The sequence below is a fragment of the Callionymus lyra genome, chromosome 13 (assembly GCF_982586985.1).
Source record: "Callionymus lyra chromosome 13, fCalLyr1.hap1.1, whole genome shotgun sequence".
In the NCBI taxonomy this organism is placed as follows: domain Eukaryota; kingdom Metazoa; phylum Chordata; class Actinopteri; order Syngnathiformes; family Callionymidae; genus Callionymus; species Callionymus lyra.
In genome coordinates, this window is record NC_141830.1 from 26,396,097 (window position 1) to 26,415,464 (window position 19,368).

The 19,368-nt window shown below is 41.1% G+C and overlaps 2 protein-coding genes across 2 annotated transcripts in view; one reads left to right on the plus strand and one right to left on the minus strand.

Annotated features, from left to right (window-relative positions):
- Positions 1-12,555, minus strand: part of LOC148067925 (teashirt homolog 1-like) — a 38,322-nt gene extending 25,767 nt beyond the window's left edge. The window contains exons 1-2 of the mRNA XM_087805592.1: positions 12,415-12,555; positions 10,681-11,103 (exon numbers count right to left, since the gene is read on the minus strand). Coding sequence (XP_087661718.1) covers positions 10,681-10,720 — 40 coding nt within the window. The 5' untranslated portion in view covers positions 10,721-11,103; positions 12,415-12,555. The remainder of the gene's footprint in view (positions 1-10,680; positions 11,104-12,414) is intronic.
- LOC148067926 (prostaglandin reductase 3-like) lies at positions 11,874-15,615 on the plus strand. The gene is made up of 2 exons (XM_087805599.1): positions 11,874-12,316; positions 14,578-15,615. The coding sequence occupies exons 1-2, from the start codon at positions 12,063-12,065 to the stop codon at positions 15,506-15,508; spliced, it is 1,185 nt and encodes a 394-aa protein (XP_087661725.1). The 5' UTR covers positions 11,874-12,062; the 3' UTR covers positions 15,509-15,615.
- Positions 15,616-19,368: the final 3,753 nt, after the last annotated feature.

Sequence of the window (19,368 nt, forward strand, 5' to 3'; positions counted from 1 at the left end):
AGAGAGAATTGACGATGTGTTGCTATGGGGACCGTGGTTGCATTTAAAGCAGAGCTAAAGAGCAAAAGACAGAAAGATGCACCGAGACAGAAAAAAAAAACATCAATAGAAGGTGGAGCAGAGAAAACTGATCTGTATTTCTGCAGGTGAAAAAAAAGTGTGTTTTATGTCATTGACGGGAGACGTTTCACTCAAAGGTCAACGACAAATTGTTAATATGACAGGACGCTGATTCAAGCATCTGCCAGATGCGTCTCGATCGATATCCATTTTGTTCGACGATGACACATCAGATTCAACCGCGACCGTCACCAACGTAGGTATCAAACTGATCGTCTCAGCCTTTAACAGAAGAAGAAATCTTTCTGAAAATGATAATTATGATCAGACGTTCGTAGGTTACGTGTAAAAACAGGAACATGGTCGTGAATCGGGTCAACAACGAAATGTAAATATGATTATTAATTTACAAGTACACGTCAAATTCACCAGTAATTAATTTTTAAAGTTTAAAAGCGTTAACTTGTGATCACACGTTCAAAAATAAAGTGTAAAAACAGGAACATGGTTGTGAATCGAGTCACCCGGAGGTCAAATATTAAATATTAAATATTAATACGCCGTTTAACTTGATCACAGACTCTTGAGCAGCGGTGGGAAAATAAATACTTGAATAAATACAAGTTTAGAAAAAAGTATCCATTAACAATATGGACATCCATGAAGATGACGATAAAAAACAACATCTTGAAGTGACATTCACACTTAAACATCGCAATATGTTTTTTGTACGATACTATACTGATACTCATCAGTGAAATACAAACGTGGATCCCTCTGTTTCAATTTAAAACAACACAACGTGTCGTTGTTCCCGAAGTATCGCATAATATGGCGTCGTTGCCAACGTATCGTGATCGTAGCGACAGATTCTTGCCTAATATTTTGTAAAGTTCATTACATTAAAACAAGTAAAACGACGTCAACTGATACGAAGAACTTCAACTCAATTGTATTAATTTTTTTTAATTGAAAAATAAAATCCAGCCAATGGAAGAAGATTGTGATTTCAACCTTCCTAGTGTCACATGACACTAATGTCAATAATGTCACATGTTTAATCTCAATAAAAAAGATTATTAGATTCATTTTTTGACTTTCAAGTAGGTGTTATCATGCCTGACAAATGTAAACTGTAAAAGCTCAGAGATACCAGTGTCCAGATCACAGTCCACCTTGAGGTCACGACCTGCCTGTGACCCCGTCGGCCGGGCCGGGGTGGGGCAGAGCTGAGTGGGGGCGGCGGGGGGGGCGAGTCATCATTAGGACTGAGTGATGAGCGGCGGCCATGACTGACGACTGCAGGAGTGCGACGCTGCATTTCTAAATGCCAGAGGGCCCGCACGACGACGACTCCGGCAGAAACCTGAGCAATAAATGCGTCGGTGTTGGTTCTGAACGCTGCCGCAGCTCTGTTAACAAGCTGCCTCTGTGACCCGCAGGATATTGCTGCGTCGACCCACAAAACACTGGAGCAACATTCCCTTCTGCTCACGTGCGTCCACATAAAGTGCACTCATTGTGGCCACCTTGTTTTTGTTTAGTCTCCGCGCTCGCCAGGTTTGATGTTCTGGTTTTATCGCAGCGGGATACGAGGGGAAGAAAGACGACGTGAGGAAATGAAGGAAGTGAGATGACAAGGGGGGCAGTGTGTGTGAGGCCGGATCCTGGGAGCGAGTGTTTGCTGTGCGAGCGCGAAGGAGTGCGGGCGGCGGCGTTCAAGGTCAGCTGATAAACATTCACAAAGTCGGCGGCGAAGCCTGGATCTGGATCCCCCGGTAACACATTCGGCCTCAATTAATCACCGGGATTGTTACGCCATTGTAACACCAAAAACAATCTCCATGATCACACGCACAAACAAAATCTCAAATTGCTATCATCCATCTCACCTGCCCCGGCGAGAGCGGAGGGGAGGAGGGGGAAGAGTGAAGCGTTTCCCAACGACCACGACCACGATGATGATGATGATGATGGTGAGAAATTAACGGCGGGGGTCGGCCAAACGAGTGGAGGCGCCGGGGCGAGGGGATCAATGCACACGGCTATGTAAAACACTTGCCTTAAGTCAGCCGCATCCGGTTAATATTTAATCCCTCCATCCATCTCCACAAAGAAGGTTTCCCTTTCAGCTTTAGCAGCCGTTTGCTTTGATTACACGCAAATGTGCGAGCGAGAGGGCAAAGATAACAACGAGAGAGAGAGAGAGAGAGAGAGAGAGAGAGAGAGAAACATTTAGACGAGGAAGGAGACGTTTGGAAATGAGTGAGAAAGTAAAGTCGACATTATCGTCCTCCTGTTTATTTCTCGTGGTAAATGATTATTTATTTTCAGGAGGAAAATCCAAAACGGCGAGTCCCGCGCGAACATGCGAAACCTCTCGTTTTCCTGGGAAGCCTTGTGCACTCGCACCGGTGTCGTTTTTTCTATCTGATGTTTATGTTAAGCAGGAAACAAAATTTTAAAAAACTACAGATCCCAAACAGCGAAGCACGTGTGCAGACAATAATGGAAGAAAAAAAAATAAAATCAACAATAAGATAGTTACTTTTCCTAAAGTTAAATATGATTTAAATTAAAAAGAAAAACATTTTGCTATTTTACCAAAAATGAGTAAAACCAACTATATTTATTTATAGATAAAATTGATTCATTCAAGTTTGTTTTTGTAACTTGTATATAGACTTTAAAACTAAAGAAAATCATTTTATTTTACTCCCAGAATTGGTATACTTTTCTGCTTTTAACACAGCACGAGACTCAGAGCTGTTTTTAGTGCTTTTTTACTTTTGTTTTATTTGATATTGTTATATCTTTCATTGTACATCACTTTGTAAGGTAAGGTAAGGTAAAACTTTATTGATCCCTCACTTTATAGACTGTTGTTGTTGTTAAAGTCCTTTATGAATAAAGTTGATTGATTGATTGATTTGCAGCTGTAGACCAACTTATATACAATTTTTGTAATTTAATCTAGTAAATATTTATATATATTGTTTGAAGCAAAAAACAATTTAAAAAATACTTCAATATTGGGATGATTCGTTATAGTCACGTTGAAAGATGACGATAACAAAGTGTCTTTTTGATAAAGAGCAGCTTTAATTCCAGAAGGAAAGTTTCTGATTACAATCCAAACAAAGCTTATTTTGAGTTAAGTCTTGTTTGTATTAATCGTTTATTTAAAATATATGAAGAGAAAAAATGCCAAGAATCAGAGGAAGTATGTTCTTCTTAAGTATAAAGATACTTAAGAAGAACATACTTTACTACCTGGTCGGACAGAGTTCCACAGTAAATCACATGAGTCAGAATCAGAAAAGTCACTCTACATGGCTATAAACTGAGAAAGCGACTCCGCCCACAGACACCAGCGTCACAACTATGTCGAGCTATTGATCCGCGAGCTTCAAAGACGGAGAGTAGGACAGAGGCTTCAGGGCTGGAGACGACGCCGACAAGGGTAAAGTGTTGTATCTCTCGCACGCCCGACAGCTGGACACAGTGAAGGGGGGGCGGCATTTATTGTGAGTTAGCGAGGGTGTGGTGGTGGTGGTGTGTGGGGGGGGGGGCAGTAATTCTTAATTGACACCTGTCAGGATAATGGCGGCAGACACAGCTGTTGCGGGAGAATTTGTCCATCGTCCTGCTCATCTGTCAGATTTAATACCCGTCCTAAAAGCTGCCCCCCCCCCCTCACACACACACACACACACGCCCCACTTCGCCACATTGCCTCCACTTTCCGTGCCACTCTGCCACCCACTCGGTGCCACATTTGATGCCGAAGTTAAGGGTCCGCAGCCAAAGACCACGTTTTCAAAGTTCAGAAATCAACAGCAAAAAACTGCCACCTCAGCACTTAAAGCATTAAACTCCTCTGATGTGTAACATTTGTAGAAAAGTTCAATTTCTCGTTGGAACCGGAGCGACGCCAGCGTAATCACCGCGGCGACGCGGCCTCGGTGCCACGAACACTGAGATGCAACAAATGAAAACATTAGCTGAGAATCAAACCTGAGTTAACAAGACTGATCAAAGCAGTGTTTCATCTTCTTTTTCCTAGAATGTTTGTTGACGAGGAATCAAAAACACACAAATCGTAACAAAAACACGAGAGACACGGAAAATAAACTTTTGAAAGTCATCCATTAAATTGAGCAGACATTGATTGACTATAAAAGATCAAAACTATCCAAGAAAATATATGTAAAAAAAAAAAAGGTTTCTGTATAAGAAGCTACTGGAATATAACTTTACTAGACATTTGACATGAATAAGGAAATATAAAAGCACTTTTTAAAGCACCTATTTACTTTAATAGATGAACATAATAATAATAAAAAACACTTTTCTCAGTAACAAATAAAATTAAGAGTTTCTACATCACCTATTTACCTGAGTTCATCATTACCATTTACTATAAAACTAAAGGATTTGCAAATAAAAAATAGATCTATCAAGAAAAACGTTCTCGATAATTAAAAACACTACATGCACTACAATATAATTTTACTAGAGAGAGGGACATTAAAACTCACATTAAAGCAGCTTTACTTTAGCAAACATACACTATATTTACTGTTGAACACAGAAAATAATTTTAAAAAATGTTTCTCTGAAGGAAATATTGGAAAAATGCACTAGAAAATTGGGCAAATAATAAATAAAATACATTAAAAAATTAATCAATTAAAACTAATATTAACCCTTATCGTAAAATGAAAAAACGTTTCAAAGCACAGACATTGATTAACATTATTATAAAAGTTTCTCAAAAGAAAAAAAAACGAACTAGAATATACGACAGAATCAGATAAAAAGTTGTTTAAAAAAAGAAAGTAGATTATATTACTAGAAAAGACACAAACAATTAAAGGTATAAAAATATATATTTCTCAATAAGAAACTATTACACAACGTAACTAAAGATCAAGGTGTATTAACTCTTGACATCAACCAATACAAATGAATAAAAAACACGTATTTACTTTATAGAACAATTTCTATAAAACTAGAGATATTTGAAAAAAATGTACTAGAAAACAAACACGAGCAGGAAACGTAGAATTTCTTGCAGTCACTTGTTACTCTTTTTTTTTACTTCCCAAACCACCAACACGCAACTGACGCAGAATAAGAAGCAGTTTTTCCTCGTCCTCCACCAGCACTTTATGCACTTTCTTCTCGTTCGGCGTGTCTCGAAACACGCATTCATGCAGCGGGAGATGTTGGAAAACATGCTTGAGAAGGCAGGACGGAGAGGAGGATAGAGATAGAAAGAGGTAGAGAGGAGTGTGTGTCCCTGGATAAGGCTCTTCTCGCGGGCCCTTCATATTTGTTTGTTGGCATCAAAGCCTCGCACTGATGTAATGAGTGCGTAAGCTTCATGTGTATGTTTTTCCAGCGCGCTGAGGAGCTCAAATACTTATCAGACAAAATAGCCCATAATTGCTCATCTTTTATTGATGGAAATAACATGTTAAATTTGGCTCCGGCAGACTCTCCTCTCGTGGCCCCCCCGAGAGGGCAGCGATCAAGAGAACAAATTCAACCCTCAGCAAAATCTTTACTTAAGAAAATTTAAAGATGTCGATTTGCGCGTCGTGAACGTCGGACGACGGCTCGTCTCGAACGCTTCCTCCTCTCATCGCCCTCCGAGGACGCAAGAAGAGTTTCTACCCAAAGACACGTTTTCCTTCCTCGGCCCTTAACGAAACACAATTACTCAGCACAAAACAAATATTACTTAGCGATTACTCAAGGCTTTGATTCCGATCGTCACGATGGGAACGTGTCGGGACGACCGGGGGACGTGAGAAAAGAACTTTCTTTATTTTTGGGGGGGAAATTGTTTTTCCATGGCAGTCAGGAGTGAGACCGTCGTCCCGGAGGGCTGCGATCTATCTGCTCCAGCCTCGGGTTTTTTCGCCTTTTTTTGGGTCGGATCTCATGACTTGCTGCCGTTTTTATGTGCTGCGAGGCAACAAAGCACATCTGGCTGCTTTAATGATATGATTTCCCATCATACTAAGCCACCTCCATTATGACCTCCCACAGAGACATGCTGGCTGCACTCAAGCATTAGGTGTGTGTGTTCATGTGTCGCTCTGCTCGTCTGTGTTTAGGGTTAAAGATGTTTTGGGTTTTTTGGTTTTTTTTCCTAACACGCCTCTAGTGATGGTACTGCCCGAGGGCAGCTTTGGGTTTGATAAGAATCAAACAGAACACGAAAGGGAAAATACAAACGAGAGAATTTCTTGAGTAAAGAAATATATTTGACGCACACGTCTGATCCAGTTAGTATCCGCGCCGGGGGTCAGAGACCTTTTCACAACCCAGGTCCACTTCACGAGGTACCAGGACCGGTTTCCACTTCACAGGAAACACATTAGTAAAAGTAAAGCTACTATATTTGCAGTGTAAATGAGCCACTGTTGTATTACGTTAAAATAAAAACTTTGCACCATCAGTTATACCCGCGCCCGGGTACTCTTGGTGACCCCGGTTCTATGCCTTTATTTACCTTCACTACTAGGGTTGTTAAAAGTATTAGTACTAAAATGTCGTACAACAAAAGTATCAAAATCTTGTTTTCAAAGTTGCAGTTTCTTTGTATATATATATATATATATATATATATATATATATATATACACACAGTATAGAGTCTCTTTTTTACTTTTTTAAGAGTTTTTTTATCCTTGTGGTAACAAAATTGTTGTCGAATACCGATTATCAGTATCAAGTATCAAGTACCACGTTCTTTACTATGAGTGCACTTCAGTCTTTCAGGTAAATAACAAACACACATCCTCGGGTCCCTCCTACACGTTTGACCTTAAACCGGTTCCAATCCCAGATGTAAATACATACAACCACTACCACGTTGATATTGACAATATGTGGATCCATTGACACCGGCTAATGGCAGTTAGCACATTCAATTATAGTAACCTTTAGCCAAGTACGATTAAAAAATGTACAATACGAATGGCGATAAAGGGGCAACGATACGATATACGGCGATACGGTCGGACCAATGATATACTCAGTTTCTTTTTTTAAATAATGTAATGGTAGTAAACGCACAGTTTTAAAGCTTCAGGAGTGGACTGTATCCTCTAGTACCCAGTTATCATTGGGATCTCGCCAGATTTTATCCTTTAGCTGCAGAGGAAGCTATACTAATCAATATAATTTTTTCAAAGAATTAAATTGTAGGAAAACTGTCATAGCGAACCCACAATGATGAAGATGATGAATGTATTTCAAGAGAAAATAAAAAGTATTGGGTATTTTTGTTGGACGAACAAATAAAACAATTAACGAAATTGATTTATTAACTGTTGAATTTTCACCGTGAACATGTGAATAGTTCCTCACAGTCCTGGATATGCTATGGTGAGTAAAAAAAACATTGCGATGTTTTAGTGTATTGATGTTTTCTCGCACCCTCTACAAATACCTCAAGGAATGTGCACAAAAAACACACCAGCGAGACCGGAGGGATGAAAAGTAAAACGGGGTCGGATCGATACGTGTCGTCCCGATATGACGGTGGGATTGGAGGTCGTGAGAGGGTCCGACATTCAGAAGTGAGAAATAAACCTCAGTGTTTTTAAACTGGTCCAGCGGGGGGGGCACGACGAGAGGGGATGACGAACATGGTTACCGTTACACCCCGTTCAAGTTATTCATTCCAGGAAAACTAACACCAGTCAGTGCTAAACTACGAACACACACACATACTTTCAGCCTCCGTCTCACTCCTGCAGCCGCTCTGTGTCACACACACTTTTCCTCGTTACTCCACGTCCGCCCTCGGGTTCGCTCGAACTTTCAAACACACAAGTGCCAACATCATCTTTATTTTCCTTCCAATCCAGGAACTTTTGAGAGATTTAAAAAAAAGTCGACGCTCCTCGGGACACTGGTGTTTGTATGTGTCTGAGAGTGTGTGTGTGTGTGTGTGTGTGTGGTGGGGGGCAGATAAATCTGAGGAATATCACATAACAGCATCGTCAAGTAAGAGCACAAAGGTCGCTGTGTAATCTTAGCCACCCCGGGCATGCAAAATCATTAATCCCTGGGTACAGTGATTCTTCAGCTCGGAAATAAACTGGAGGCCTTCAGCGAGGAGCCGGGGTGGGTTCGCTCGAGCAGGCCGTGTCGTGATAGGCTGGAGATGCACCGGCACAGGACGGACGGCTCTAAACAACGTCGGTTTAGGGATCGTTTGAATCGGAGCTGCTGCTAAAAACATTTGAGAGTTTCAGGATCCTTGACCGGGTCTGAGAGGAAGGTGATGGTGAGGGTGTGGGGATAGGGGGGGCGCCGCCCTCACCGCCGAAAAGGTCATTAACTGGCATTGTCTCCTGACGTGATTAGTCAGGTAGCAAAGTCCATTTGTCACCTGCGCCAGGGCAAATTGAGTTGGTGCTGCACTGGAGGCTACAGGGACTGTATAATATCAACTTGATTACATCAAGGCAGCTGCGGACTTGACACCTTACTGAATTTGTCAGCATTAATCGTTCGGGCCCGTCACAAATCCATCAGCTCCGCGGATAATTAGGGCTCTCTCTAATGAAGCCCACACACACACACACACACACACACACACACACACACACACACACACACACACACACACACACACACACACACACACACACACACACACACACACACACACACACACACACACACACACACACACACACACACACACACACACACACACACACACACACACACACACACACACACACACACACACACACACACACACACACACACACACACACACACACACACACACACACACACACACACACACACCTTTTTTTTCCTGCGTTTGATGCCGTCACTTCCCTTCCTCTTTTTAATTGTTCCTGCCTTCGCTCCCTCTTAATTAGCCCTGGGATTAAGTTGTTTCTGTACGCGCCGGTGAGTAAAGAAGGAGTGAATCACTCACAAAAAAAATGATACGTTGTGATGAAGCTAAAAAATTAATCTAAGATTAATTTAGTAAAATAGTTTAAAAAAAACATGTTCCCAATAAATAGAAGACAAAAGGAAGTTAAAATAAATACATTTAAATACATTTTCACTTCCATAACTTCAACGAAAGTTAATCTATTTTGTCAAACTTTTAAGTTTAGTTAAACAACAAGTGGATGAAAACACTTGGATCATTTTCAAACGATATATATTTATATGTTATTAGAGGATGACGCTCGGACGCCCTCGCAGGTCAACACCAGCTCCCAGAAGGATCGAACTGGTCTGTGTGTGTCGATGGTTTTGTTGCTGCCGGGCACAGAAAAAAAAAAAAAAAAAAGGAGGGGAAAGGTCTGTATCTTGATGGGGCTGATGATAGAAGAATGGAAAACATCCCGCATGCCAAGTTGTGATTGACCATTACATCCTAGGATGCTGTGGTCCCACAGTGGGGTGTATCACGGCTCAATGGTGTGTGTGTGTGTGTGTGTGTGTGTGTGTGTGTGTGTGTGTGTGTGTGTGTGTGTGTGTGTGTGTGTGTGTGTGTGTGTGTGTGTGTGTGTGTGTGTGTGTGTGTGTGTGTGGCAGTAAAGAGGGGAGGGGTCAAAGAGATGTCATGTTTTCAACTACAAGTGCGACTCTGATCGTTCCACGGCCACGAAAATAAATACACGTGCAAAAGTCTATGATTCGATTCTGAATCTTTACCGCTCGAAAGTCTACAGACGAGAACTCTTCTCAGAATCCTCCTCATCATCATCATCAGCTCCATGCTCAAAATGATAAAAAAAAACCCGCTGAGTTCAAAGTCTTCTCCGGCTGCTGGCCCTCCTGTTTCGACCTGCTCTGCACCTCATATTTCAGAATCTCTTTAAAATTCTGTAACTGTCTTTTGTTCGCTGCAGTTGTTAATGCCTAACTTCAAAGGCCCGGCCTCATTAGCACAGAGGTAGAAACCCCTGTCACTCATTTACATTTGTTTAAAGGCAGAAGGGAGACCAAGGGGTGTGGGGTGTGGGGGGGGGGGGGGAGAAGGTGGGGAGTCTGAACCCCCAAAACCACTCAGAGATAACGTTGTCAGTCGGACACAAGTGTCAGGCAGATTTTGGGCGACACTGAGGAAACCGAGAAGGAATGTTTTTCGCTTCGGACCTCACACACTTTCGGCCCCTTAAACACACTTCCAGGATCTGGTGGGGAGACTTCTTAAGAGAAAAGTTTAGTCTCAAAACCCCTTCTCTCTCTCTCTCTCTCTCTCTCACGGTTTATTGATGTTTATCACGGGCGAATGGATCAAAGCCGGCCGAGTGACAGGCGATCAACCACGCGTCAAATCAAGAATGGCAATCCTCTAATAAAAACACACGAGAAAAAGTGGGTGTAGAAGAAAGAGAAACCCACTAGTTCATCATCACTCTCTCCTGAACCTCCTTTTTATCTTCCATAACGTGCCATTATCTGAGGGTTTTGTCAGCATCTCTACTGGATTTGAGAATAAAAGAAAAGCAGATGTTCGAAAACAACTGGTGTTTGGTGAGAATGTCAGAGTGAGGTGGAAGTTGAAAGAGGGGAGATGGAGAGTGTGTGGAGGGGGGATTAGAAGGGGCTTTATACCTGCTGATCGCCGCGGCTCTTGCTGCTTTCTCCTCGGCATAGTGACCGCTGCTCTCACCGCTGCTTCTCATGCAGAAGTGACGCCAAAATCAAGTGTTCATCAGTTTGAAGAAACCATCCCTTTCTTTCTCACACAAGGGGAGTTTGGACCTCGCTGCTGAGAATATCAATCTTCTTTGTCAGTCTTTTTTTTTTTGGATGGCAGGATTCGGCGATGATTTAGGAGAGAAATCTTCCAGCCTGTGACACCTTCATGTCCGTCAGAGATCATCGTCCGTCATGATGACTTCTCTGAAGTTGTTGTTGTTTTTATGAAGTCACTGCTCCTTTTTTTTTTTTTTTTAACTCAATAAATAAAGCCAGCAAATAAGTCCGGAGTGTGTAGCGATTCCTCTTTTCTTATTCTCTCGCGTTCCCAGGGATCTGAAAGAAAAAGGGGAGAAACAGAGAAATGTCAGAACCTCAGGATCCTGCTCGTGGACTCTCTCCCTCCTCCACATTCCTGCTCTCCCAGGGTCACAAGCGTCTTCTGTCCATTCTTACCTCCGGTGGAGAAGTCGCCGGAATCCGAGCCGTCATCGCATCTCGGACTGGATTATCATTAATTTTTTTTATATATATATATTTTTGACGCAAAACAAAACCAAATCCGGGATCAAAAGCGTGTTTGCGAAGAAGCGCGTGTACGAGCGGGGGGTCGCGGAGCAAGTATCCAGGGAGCGACGGTCCAAACCAGGGGGAAATGGCAGCAAGGCGGTGGATCCAGGAGCTGTTTCAGACAGTCTCAACTGATAGACAGACGCATCGAGTGGCTTTTCCTGCTCCATTTTACTCCTCCCCTCTCCACGAGCGTCACCCCTGACAGAGGAGCCTACCTGTCAATCTTTTTAATTGTCTTGTCCCCCCTCCCCTTTTCTTTCTCTTGCTTTTTTATCTTTTTTTATGCCAGCGACAAAACACAAACCGGGAGAATTCATAACCAAAAATAGTATAGAGTTGCGACGCAATAAAGCGATGAATAAATATTTTAAAATGAATTCTTAAAAAAAAAAAGTACTAGTAAGTAAAAGGTGTTTTTTTAAACGATATTTAGTATGAGATAGATATTGGACGTGGTGTTTAGAGCAGGGTTTGTTTTTAGGAAAGAGGCTTTATTTCTAACTAGGAAGTGTCTAGAAAGGGGAGGGACTTTGAAGTGGAGCCACAGCAGCGTCTGTAGTCCCAGTAAAACCGCATTAAATACGTGTTTTTTACACCAACAACACGCTTCCGGCGGAGTCCACGCGCCTTCCGGACGCTATCGTTCGCGTTTATTCGGGGCTTCTTCGGATCGTCGCGACCGGACGTCACGTGTGAACTTTGACACATTTCCGCGGATTCCAATGTCGGCTCTGGCGAGCACGGGCGTGAGAGCCGCGACCTCCCGCCTGCGCGCACTTCGTGCACTTCCGCCGCGACGCACCATTATCGACACGTCGTACTCGGACCACTTCATGGATTTCCGCGGCTCGTCCATCCCGAGCTCCATGAGGAAGCTGCTCGTCACGCGCCTCAGCCAGGATTTCAGAGTCGCTGTGGCTGCGCGCGCCGCCGCGGTCCCGACGCCCGGGGACGCGGACCTGCTCGTCAGGAACCGGTGAGTCGCATGTTGTTCTTTTTTTGCTACGATCACGACCTCGAACGGATCTGTCACGTGACAAAAAACGGGTAAAAGTTGAGGAATCGCGATCTTACCTCGAGCCACCTTTGTCTCGCACCTGCGATCGTTTCCATCTTCATCATCACAAGATAATACGTGCGCAATAAACGCTGTACTGTAAATCCAAGTTCCGCCCTCCTTGCATTTGTCTATCAATCCATCCCGGCATCTATCTCTCTCTCTCTCTCTCTCTCTCTCTCTCACTCCCTCTCTCTCTCTCCCTCCCTCTCCCTCTCCCCCCTTTCTCTGTGTTCCACTGTCTTTTTACGTCACAAATCATGATGGAAGAAGCTTCTCGTGTCACTGGAATACACCTTAAAGATAAATGTACTCGTGTGGATGTTGTTTTAAGAGAAGCTTTTACGACTATTGATGTCAGAAATAACAACAAAAAGTTGATTTTAAAAAAATCTCCCCTGTTCTCTGATATTAAAAAAAATACTGAAGGGAATTAAAGCTCCAAACTTTAAGTGTATTTTTTTTTTTGGTTGTTTATTATGGGACCACGAATCAGAAACTTTCAACAAAACACAGGAATGTTTGTGGTGAAAGTACAGAATAGAAGAATGAAATACAATAACACACAAAATAAGCAATAGAAAATAATGATGCCTTTACTTCTTTTTGAAATACAATTTTAGTTCCAAACTAATAGATTTTGAAGTGAAGAATCCTGGTCAACTTAAATATAGTTTGATTTAAGAATATATAATAATAAAGTTTTATGTTTAGAACAATTAATGGAAGCAAAAAATGCAGGAAGTAAAAATGTAGATTTATCTTTTGTACTTTTTATTTAATGTATTAACATTAAGTCACTAAATCACTTTAATAATTTAACATGTATGTTTTAATTTAAATGTTAAAAGTTCATATAATTCTCAGGGTCGCTTTCACAATAGTCACAATAGAAACTATGAATAGCTTGTGGGAGTTCATTTGAATTTAATGTATAGAATATTTAGCTCAGTGTGACTCAAAGTAACAGTTAAAACCAAATGAAAAATCTAATATTTCTTCACATTCATAAGACTTTCAACAATATCCACTTGTCACAACATTGATTTAAGTTCATTTCAATCATCAAATCTTGTTCTAAACTCTCTGTCAATTTGCAGTTGTGATAAGATACAAGTTCTCCGCTCGAGGAGACGGATCCTAAGCGCCATAAATCAAATGGAAGGTGTTATGTTGTTATCATTCTGACCATCTGTAAAGCACCGAGGCACAATCTAGAAGCTCAAAGTACTCCAGTGTCATGCACAGTAATGAGGAAGAGCAGGCACGCCGATCGAAAAAAAAGGCGGTAAATGATTTATTTATACATTCCTTTCGCACTTATTTGTTTCCAACATGTTGCCGGAGAAAAAGAAAAAAAAATCAAAACCACCGACTTCGTGTCGAGGCAGGAAAACGACGGAGGGTTTTGAAAAGTACAGTTTGTTGTGGGTGTCTGTTAGAGGCGATGAATCATGACATCATGCAATGTGTTTTGTGATACAAGCCTTTTCCTGTGTCTGTGTGTGTGTGTGTGTGTGTGTGTGTGTGTGTGTGTGTGTGTGTGTGTGTGTGTGTGTGTGTGTGTGTGTGTGTGTGTGTGTGTGTGTGTGTGTGTGTGTGTGTGTGTGTGTGTGTGTGTGTGTGTGTGTGTGTGTGTGTGTGTGTGTGTGTGTGTGTGTGTGTGTGTGTGTGTGTGTGTGTTATTCGGGAGGGAAGCGAATCATCTCTTAAGTAAACTGAAGCGAGCGAGGTAACAACAATGAAGCCTTAATAACAGAAGTATAAGCGTTTGACGCCCTTATGCGTTTAGAATAAAGTTATTTCTTATCTTACCTTGTTCTTCAACAGCTTAGAAAATAAAAATGTATATTATTTTCCCACATTTTAAAAGAAAGTGTTCGTTGTGTTAGATTATCTGTTACCGTGTGAGTTTGTGAGGATGGAATTTGTGCAACAAAGTAAATAATATATGTATTAAAATAAGGATAAGGGGTAAAAAAAAGAAGAAAAGATGTAGTGTGCACTAATCCAGTCCCTGGAATATGTTATTGCAATCTACTTAAATTATTCAGTACCTGATGTGAATAATTGATAAGAAAATAATTATCTCTACTCAATCATTAAATTGTTATAATTAAAAAAAAAAACCTTCCATATCATTGTTTTACTCATCGTGTACGTGTGCGTTTGTCCCTCAGGTTCATTGGAATCAACGCCTCCGATATTAACTACTCGGCGGGTCGCTATGACCCGTCCCTGCGGCCACCCTTCAACATCGGTTTCGAGGGAGTCGGGGAAGTCGTCGGCCTCGGCCTCAGCGCCAGCTCCGGCTACACTGTCGGGGACAAGGTGGCCTACTTCAGCAACGGCGCGTTCGCCGAGTACACGGTGGTGTCGGCCAAAGCCAGCGTGCCAGTCCCCTCGGTGAAGCCGGAGTTCCTCACCTTGCTGGTCAGCGGCGCCACCGCGTACATCGCCCTGAACCGCCTGGGCGACCTGGTCAAAGGCGAGACGGTCCTGGTCACGGCGGCAGCCGGAGGGACCGGACAGTTTGCGGTGCAGTTCGCGAAGCAGGCAGGTTGCCACGTGATCGGGACCTGCTCTAGCAACGAGAAGGCGGGATTCCTGAAGTCCATCGGGTGCGACAGAGCCATCAACTACACCGAGGAGGATCTTGGCAAGACCTTAAGAAAAGAGTACCCACAAGGTATAGACGTGGTTTACGAATCCGTCGGAGGAAGTGTGTTAGAATTGGCTGTCAACTGTTTGGCTCAGAAGGGACGGCTTATTGTTATTGGCTTCATCTCGGGGTACCAGAGCGACTCGGGGATCCCACCTTTCAAAGGCGAAACGCTGCCCGTGAAACTGCTTCAGAAGTCGGCGAGTATCCGCGGCTTCTTCCTGCCACACTTTGCCAGTGACTACAAGGACGCTCTCGCTAAAATGATGCAGATGCTCGCCAAAGGGAAACTGGTGTGTGAGGTGGACTGTGGGGACTTGTCCCCGGAGGGGAGGTTTGTAGGGCTGGAGTCTGTCTTCCGGGCGGTGGACCACATGTATGCCGGGAAGAACCTCGGCAAGGTCGTGGTAGAACTCGCCCCGCCCACCGTCGGCCAAAGTAAACTGTGATCATGGATACACGTGAATAAAATTATGGAGATGATTGTACAAAACATAGAGATAAATCTATGAAATCTATATTTTGTACGGATTAAATTAAATAAAGATATAAAGAATCAATGTTTGTTCTCAGTTCATCAGACACGTTAGTAAACACCCGTTACAACGATCAGTGTTGTATTCAACGAGAAATGTTTTTTCATATCATCTCTTTCAACAGTCAAGTACAAGACAATTACGCTTCCGTCTCACGTACTTCAACGCGTTACAAACCCAAAATGTTTCATGATTGGTCTCATTGTTTCTTCTCTAATAGCGTTAGGTATGTGCCTGTCAGAAGCTCCGGTGAGGTGTGCTTGGAATTCCAGTGCCTGTTTATTGCTGACAAAATACTGCTTTTGCACAATCAATCTTTTTATTCACACACCCCGGAGCGGCTGATAATAATGAAAGTATTAACAGAGGTTGAACTTGAAAATGTTAACATTTTGACTCGCACGATCAGAGAGAAAAAACACTGAAAGTTGTGTAGACCTTCTAAGAAACTGCTCGAGGCAGTTTCTTTTTTCTACAGTCTAAAAATGTATCTTTAGGTGAACGAGTAACTCTGTTGTGCCTGATCAACTTCATGTAGGATGAATTAAAATCGAATAGAAACAGTGTTATTATCTTCAGAGTCCACGAGATGGTAGTGATGTGTTGATGAAGCTTCATGAAACAGTGTCATTATCTTCAGAGTCCACTAGAGGGTGTCTCGGAACTATTTTTCTTTTGATTTACTTTTCTAATGAAACATCATTTTTAAACAGATGGCGCCACCTACTGACCTTTAAACAATATGACACTGTTTCATGTGTATATATTGAGATATATATATATATATATAAGTTTTAAAAAAAATTGATCGATAGCTAGCCCTGTTCCTAGATACTTTTTAGAAAGAAATGCAAAATTTAAATGACACACATTTCTTACTTTAATCCATATATATAATCCTGTACATGAATATGATAAAAAATAATTTAATTCACAATTATTTTGTTTTCAGATGCAAATATTACCAAGAGGAAGAGGAAGATGAAGAAAATAATAGAATCATTAAGTCAATTATACATACATATATTTAAAACGTGTTATTTACAGAAAACAGTACAAAGTATTGCTGCAGATTTTAGGATAAGGGACTATTTTTTGTAATTCCTGATGAAATGACCGGCAAGACTGTTTCTGAATGAATGTGTGACGAGCGAGCAGTAAACACCTGTTCCCGCCTGGCAGAGAAGCTGCCGTCTTCATGCCCTGTGAACACGCTACTTCCTCGTCCAGGTGGCAACTCCAAACAGAACCCAGTGTGAAATAGTTACAGGAAAGCTGCTCCCTTCCGCCAACGAAAATAGGTCCTACTGCACCATCTCTGTTTTGATTTAGTCGTGACGGAGGTTCGACAACCAACGTGTCAAAACCTGCCATCAAACCATGACGACACCAGTGAGTTACGATCCTGAAGGTATGTGGCTTTTATGGCCTTCAGTGGTGTCAGCCTTTTTTCTAGCAACATAAAAGAATCAGCTGAGTTGAATGACATCCTAATTATAACAATTATATAACCTTTCTTTTCTCATGGTAATGAACTTGTATTTATTCATGGTAAGAGTTGGATGAGAAGTGAGGCTAATATTCCACAGATTGACTGAATTAGTTTGTATTTATTGTCATTATACAGCATCTGTAAATGCATGATTACACGTTTATGTTGAGTTTCCAGCATGTAAACATTAAACAAAACACAAAGAAAAGTTTAAATTGTCATTATATTAAAATGCCAGCCAGACTGGACTAGATTCTAAGTGCACAGATTTAGAAAAGTTGGATAATAATTCATAAACAACGTTCACTCGCTCATACAATCTATAGAAATAAATGTTCTTCATGCATTTGATCATCGAGTTAGTGAATGTATTTCAAGAATGTCTTTCAGTATCAACCAAATCCAATTCTGATCAGTCATCTTATAAAGATTCAAAATAATTTATTGTCAATATACAGCATGTGAAAATGCATGATAAAAAAATGTATGTTGAGACTCCGACATTTAAAAACATTCTAAACAACACAAAGAAAGATTTCAACATGGAGAAGTATCAAAGTGCTTAAAATGACAAGAGTTTAAAATAATTCATGAATCAAATGTTATTTTAATTAATATAATCTTGAAGGAAATAGAATCTATTGTCATCTAGTGATCATCAAGTTAGTGACGATGTGTTTAAGAATATATTTACGATTTACCGACTTGAATTCTGGTTAATAAGCTTGATATGCTTGTGTCGACCTGGATAGTCCACCTCTTGTCGCAAAATAATCACACAAAAGACGACATAGAAACAATTCTTCAGACAGTTCACAGCAACTTCTCTGAATGTTGTTGTTGGATTAGCATTATTAGCATAGTCCAAGCTTTGTTTGTTCTGAGAGAAATATTGTAAAATATATTTTTACACAAATATTATTTTCTTCATATGGTCACATTCATGTCATTATTCATAGAAAGTTACAAAATAAAAAGAGCACAAGATCCACAAAGATGTGTGGCTAATATTCCACAAACTCACTTTAGGCTAAATTAAAATGATTAAAACATTAAACTTCGCATGAAACACAAATAAAAGGTGCAAAGTATGAAGTTAAATTGGATTAAAAGTTTAATAGAGTTTAATAATAATTAAAAAATTAAAGTATCCAATATAATCTTAATAAATATAATCTAGACAGAAATTTATTTTGGATTCAAAATTCATTCAATCCTACAATAAAGTTAGTTAAGCTTATTTTTTGGATCGTTTAAAGAAGTGTTACTCACAGTTGGACACAGAAGGAGTAGAGCTTCTCTTCAAACTGAGTTTTTCTTGAATCTCAAAGTAAAACCACGTTAAAAAAAATCCTTCAGACAGTTCACAGCCTCAACAATAATGTTGTTGTTAGCTTAGCATTACTAGCATTAGGGTTGGCTCCGTTCGTTTTGAGACAGTATTCCAGACACTCACTTAAGGCTAAATTAATTGTTGTTAGCTTAGCATTACTAGCATTAGGGTTGGCTCCGTTTGTTTTGAGACAGTATTCCAGACACTCGCTTAAGGCTAAATTAATTGTTGTTAGCTTAGCATTACTAGAATTAGGGTTGGCTCCGTTTGTTTTGAGACAATATTCCACACACTCACTTTAGGCTAAATTAAGTGTTGTTATCTTAGCATTACTAGCATTAGGGTTGGCTCCGTTAGTTTTGAGAGCAGTATTGTAATATAGGTTCTCTGAAATAGTCCTGGCAACAACGTTTAATTCAGGTACATCAACTATATATATATAAAAAGGTGAACAGCAGCAACCATGGCTAAAACAAAGGAGCTCTCTGAGGACATGCGGCTGAATATCGTGGCCCCTCACAAGTCAGTGAAGGGCCATATCTTAATCTTTTCAAGTTCCAGTCGCAACAGTGCAAAGTATTATTTAAAAATACAAAACGTTCCACACTGAGGAAAATCTCGAAGGACGTGACACCAGCCAAAATACGCTGGAGGTACGAAAACTTTGAATATACTGTATACATGGCTCTTATTTATTATTTTCTTATGATAATTCAAAGAACATTCTGTTCTGAACAAAGTCATTTAATCATGAAACTGTTCGTCGAGATATTAAGGCAAGTCCGTACTCGTCCGCCACACAAAAGGTGTGATAACGCATGTAGATGTTGTGTTGAATTTGTCACACTCCAGATCTGGTCATTGTCGCGCCCCCATCTTTTGGGAAAGGAGGAGTTTGGAGTCTCTTCAATTAGCAAGAGACGCTGTGCCCGGGCATCCTCCAGGGTC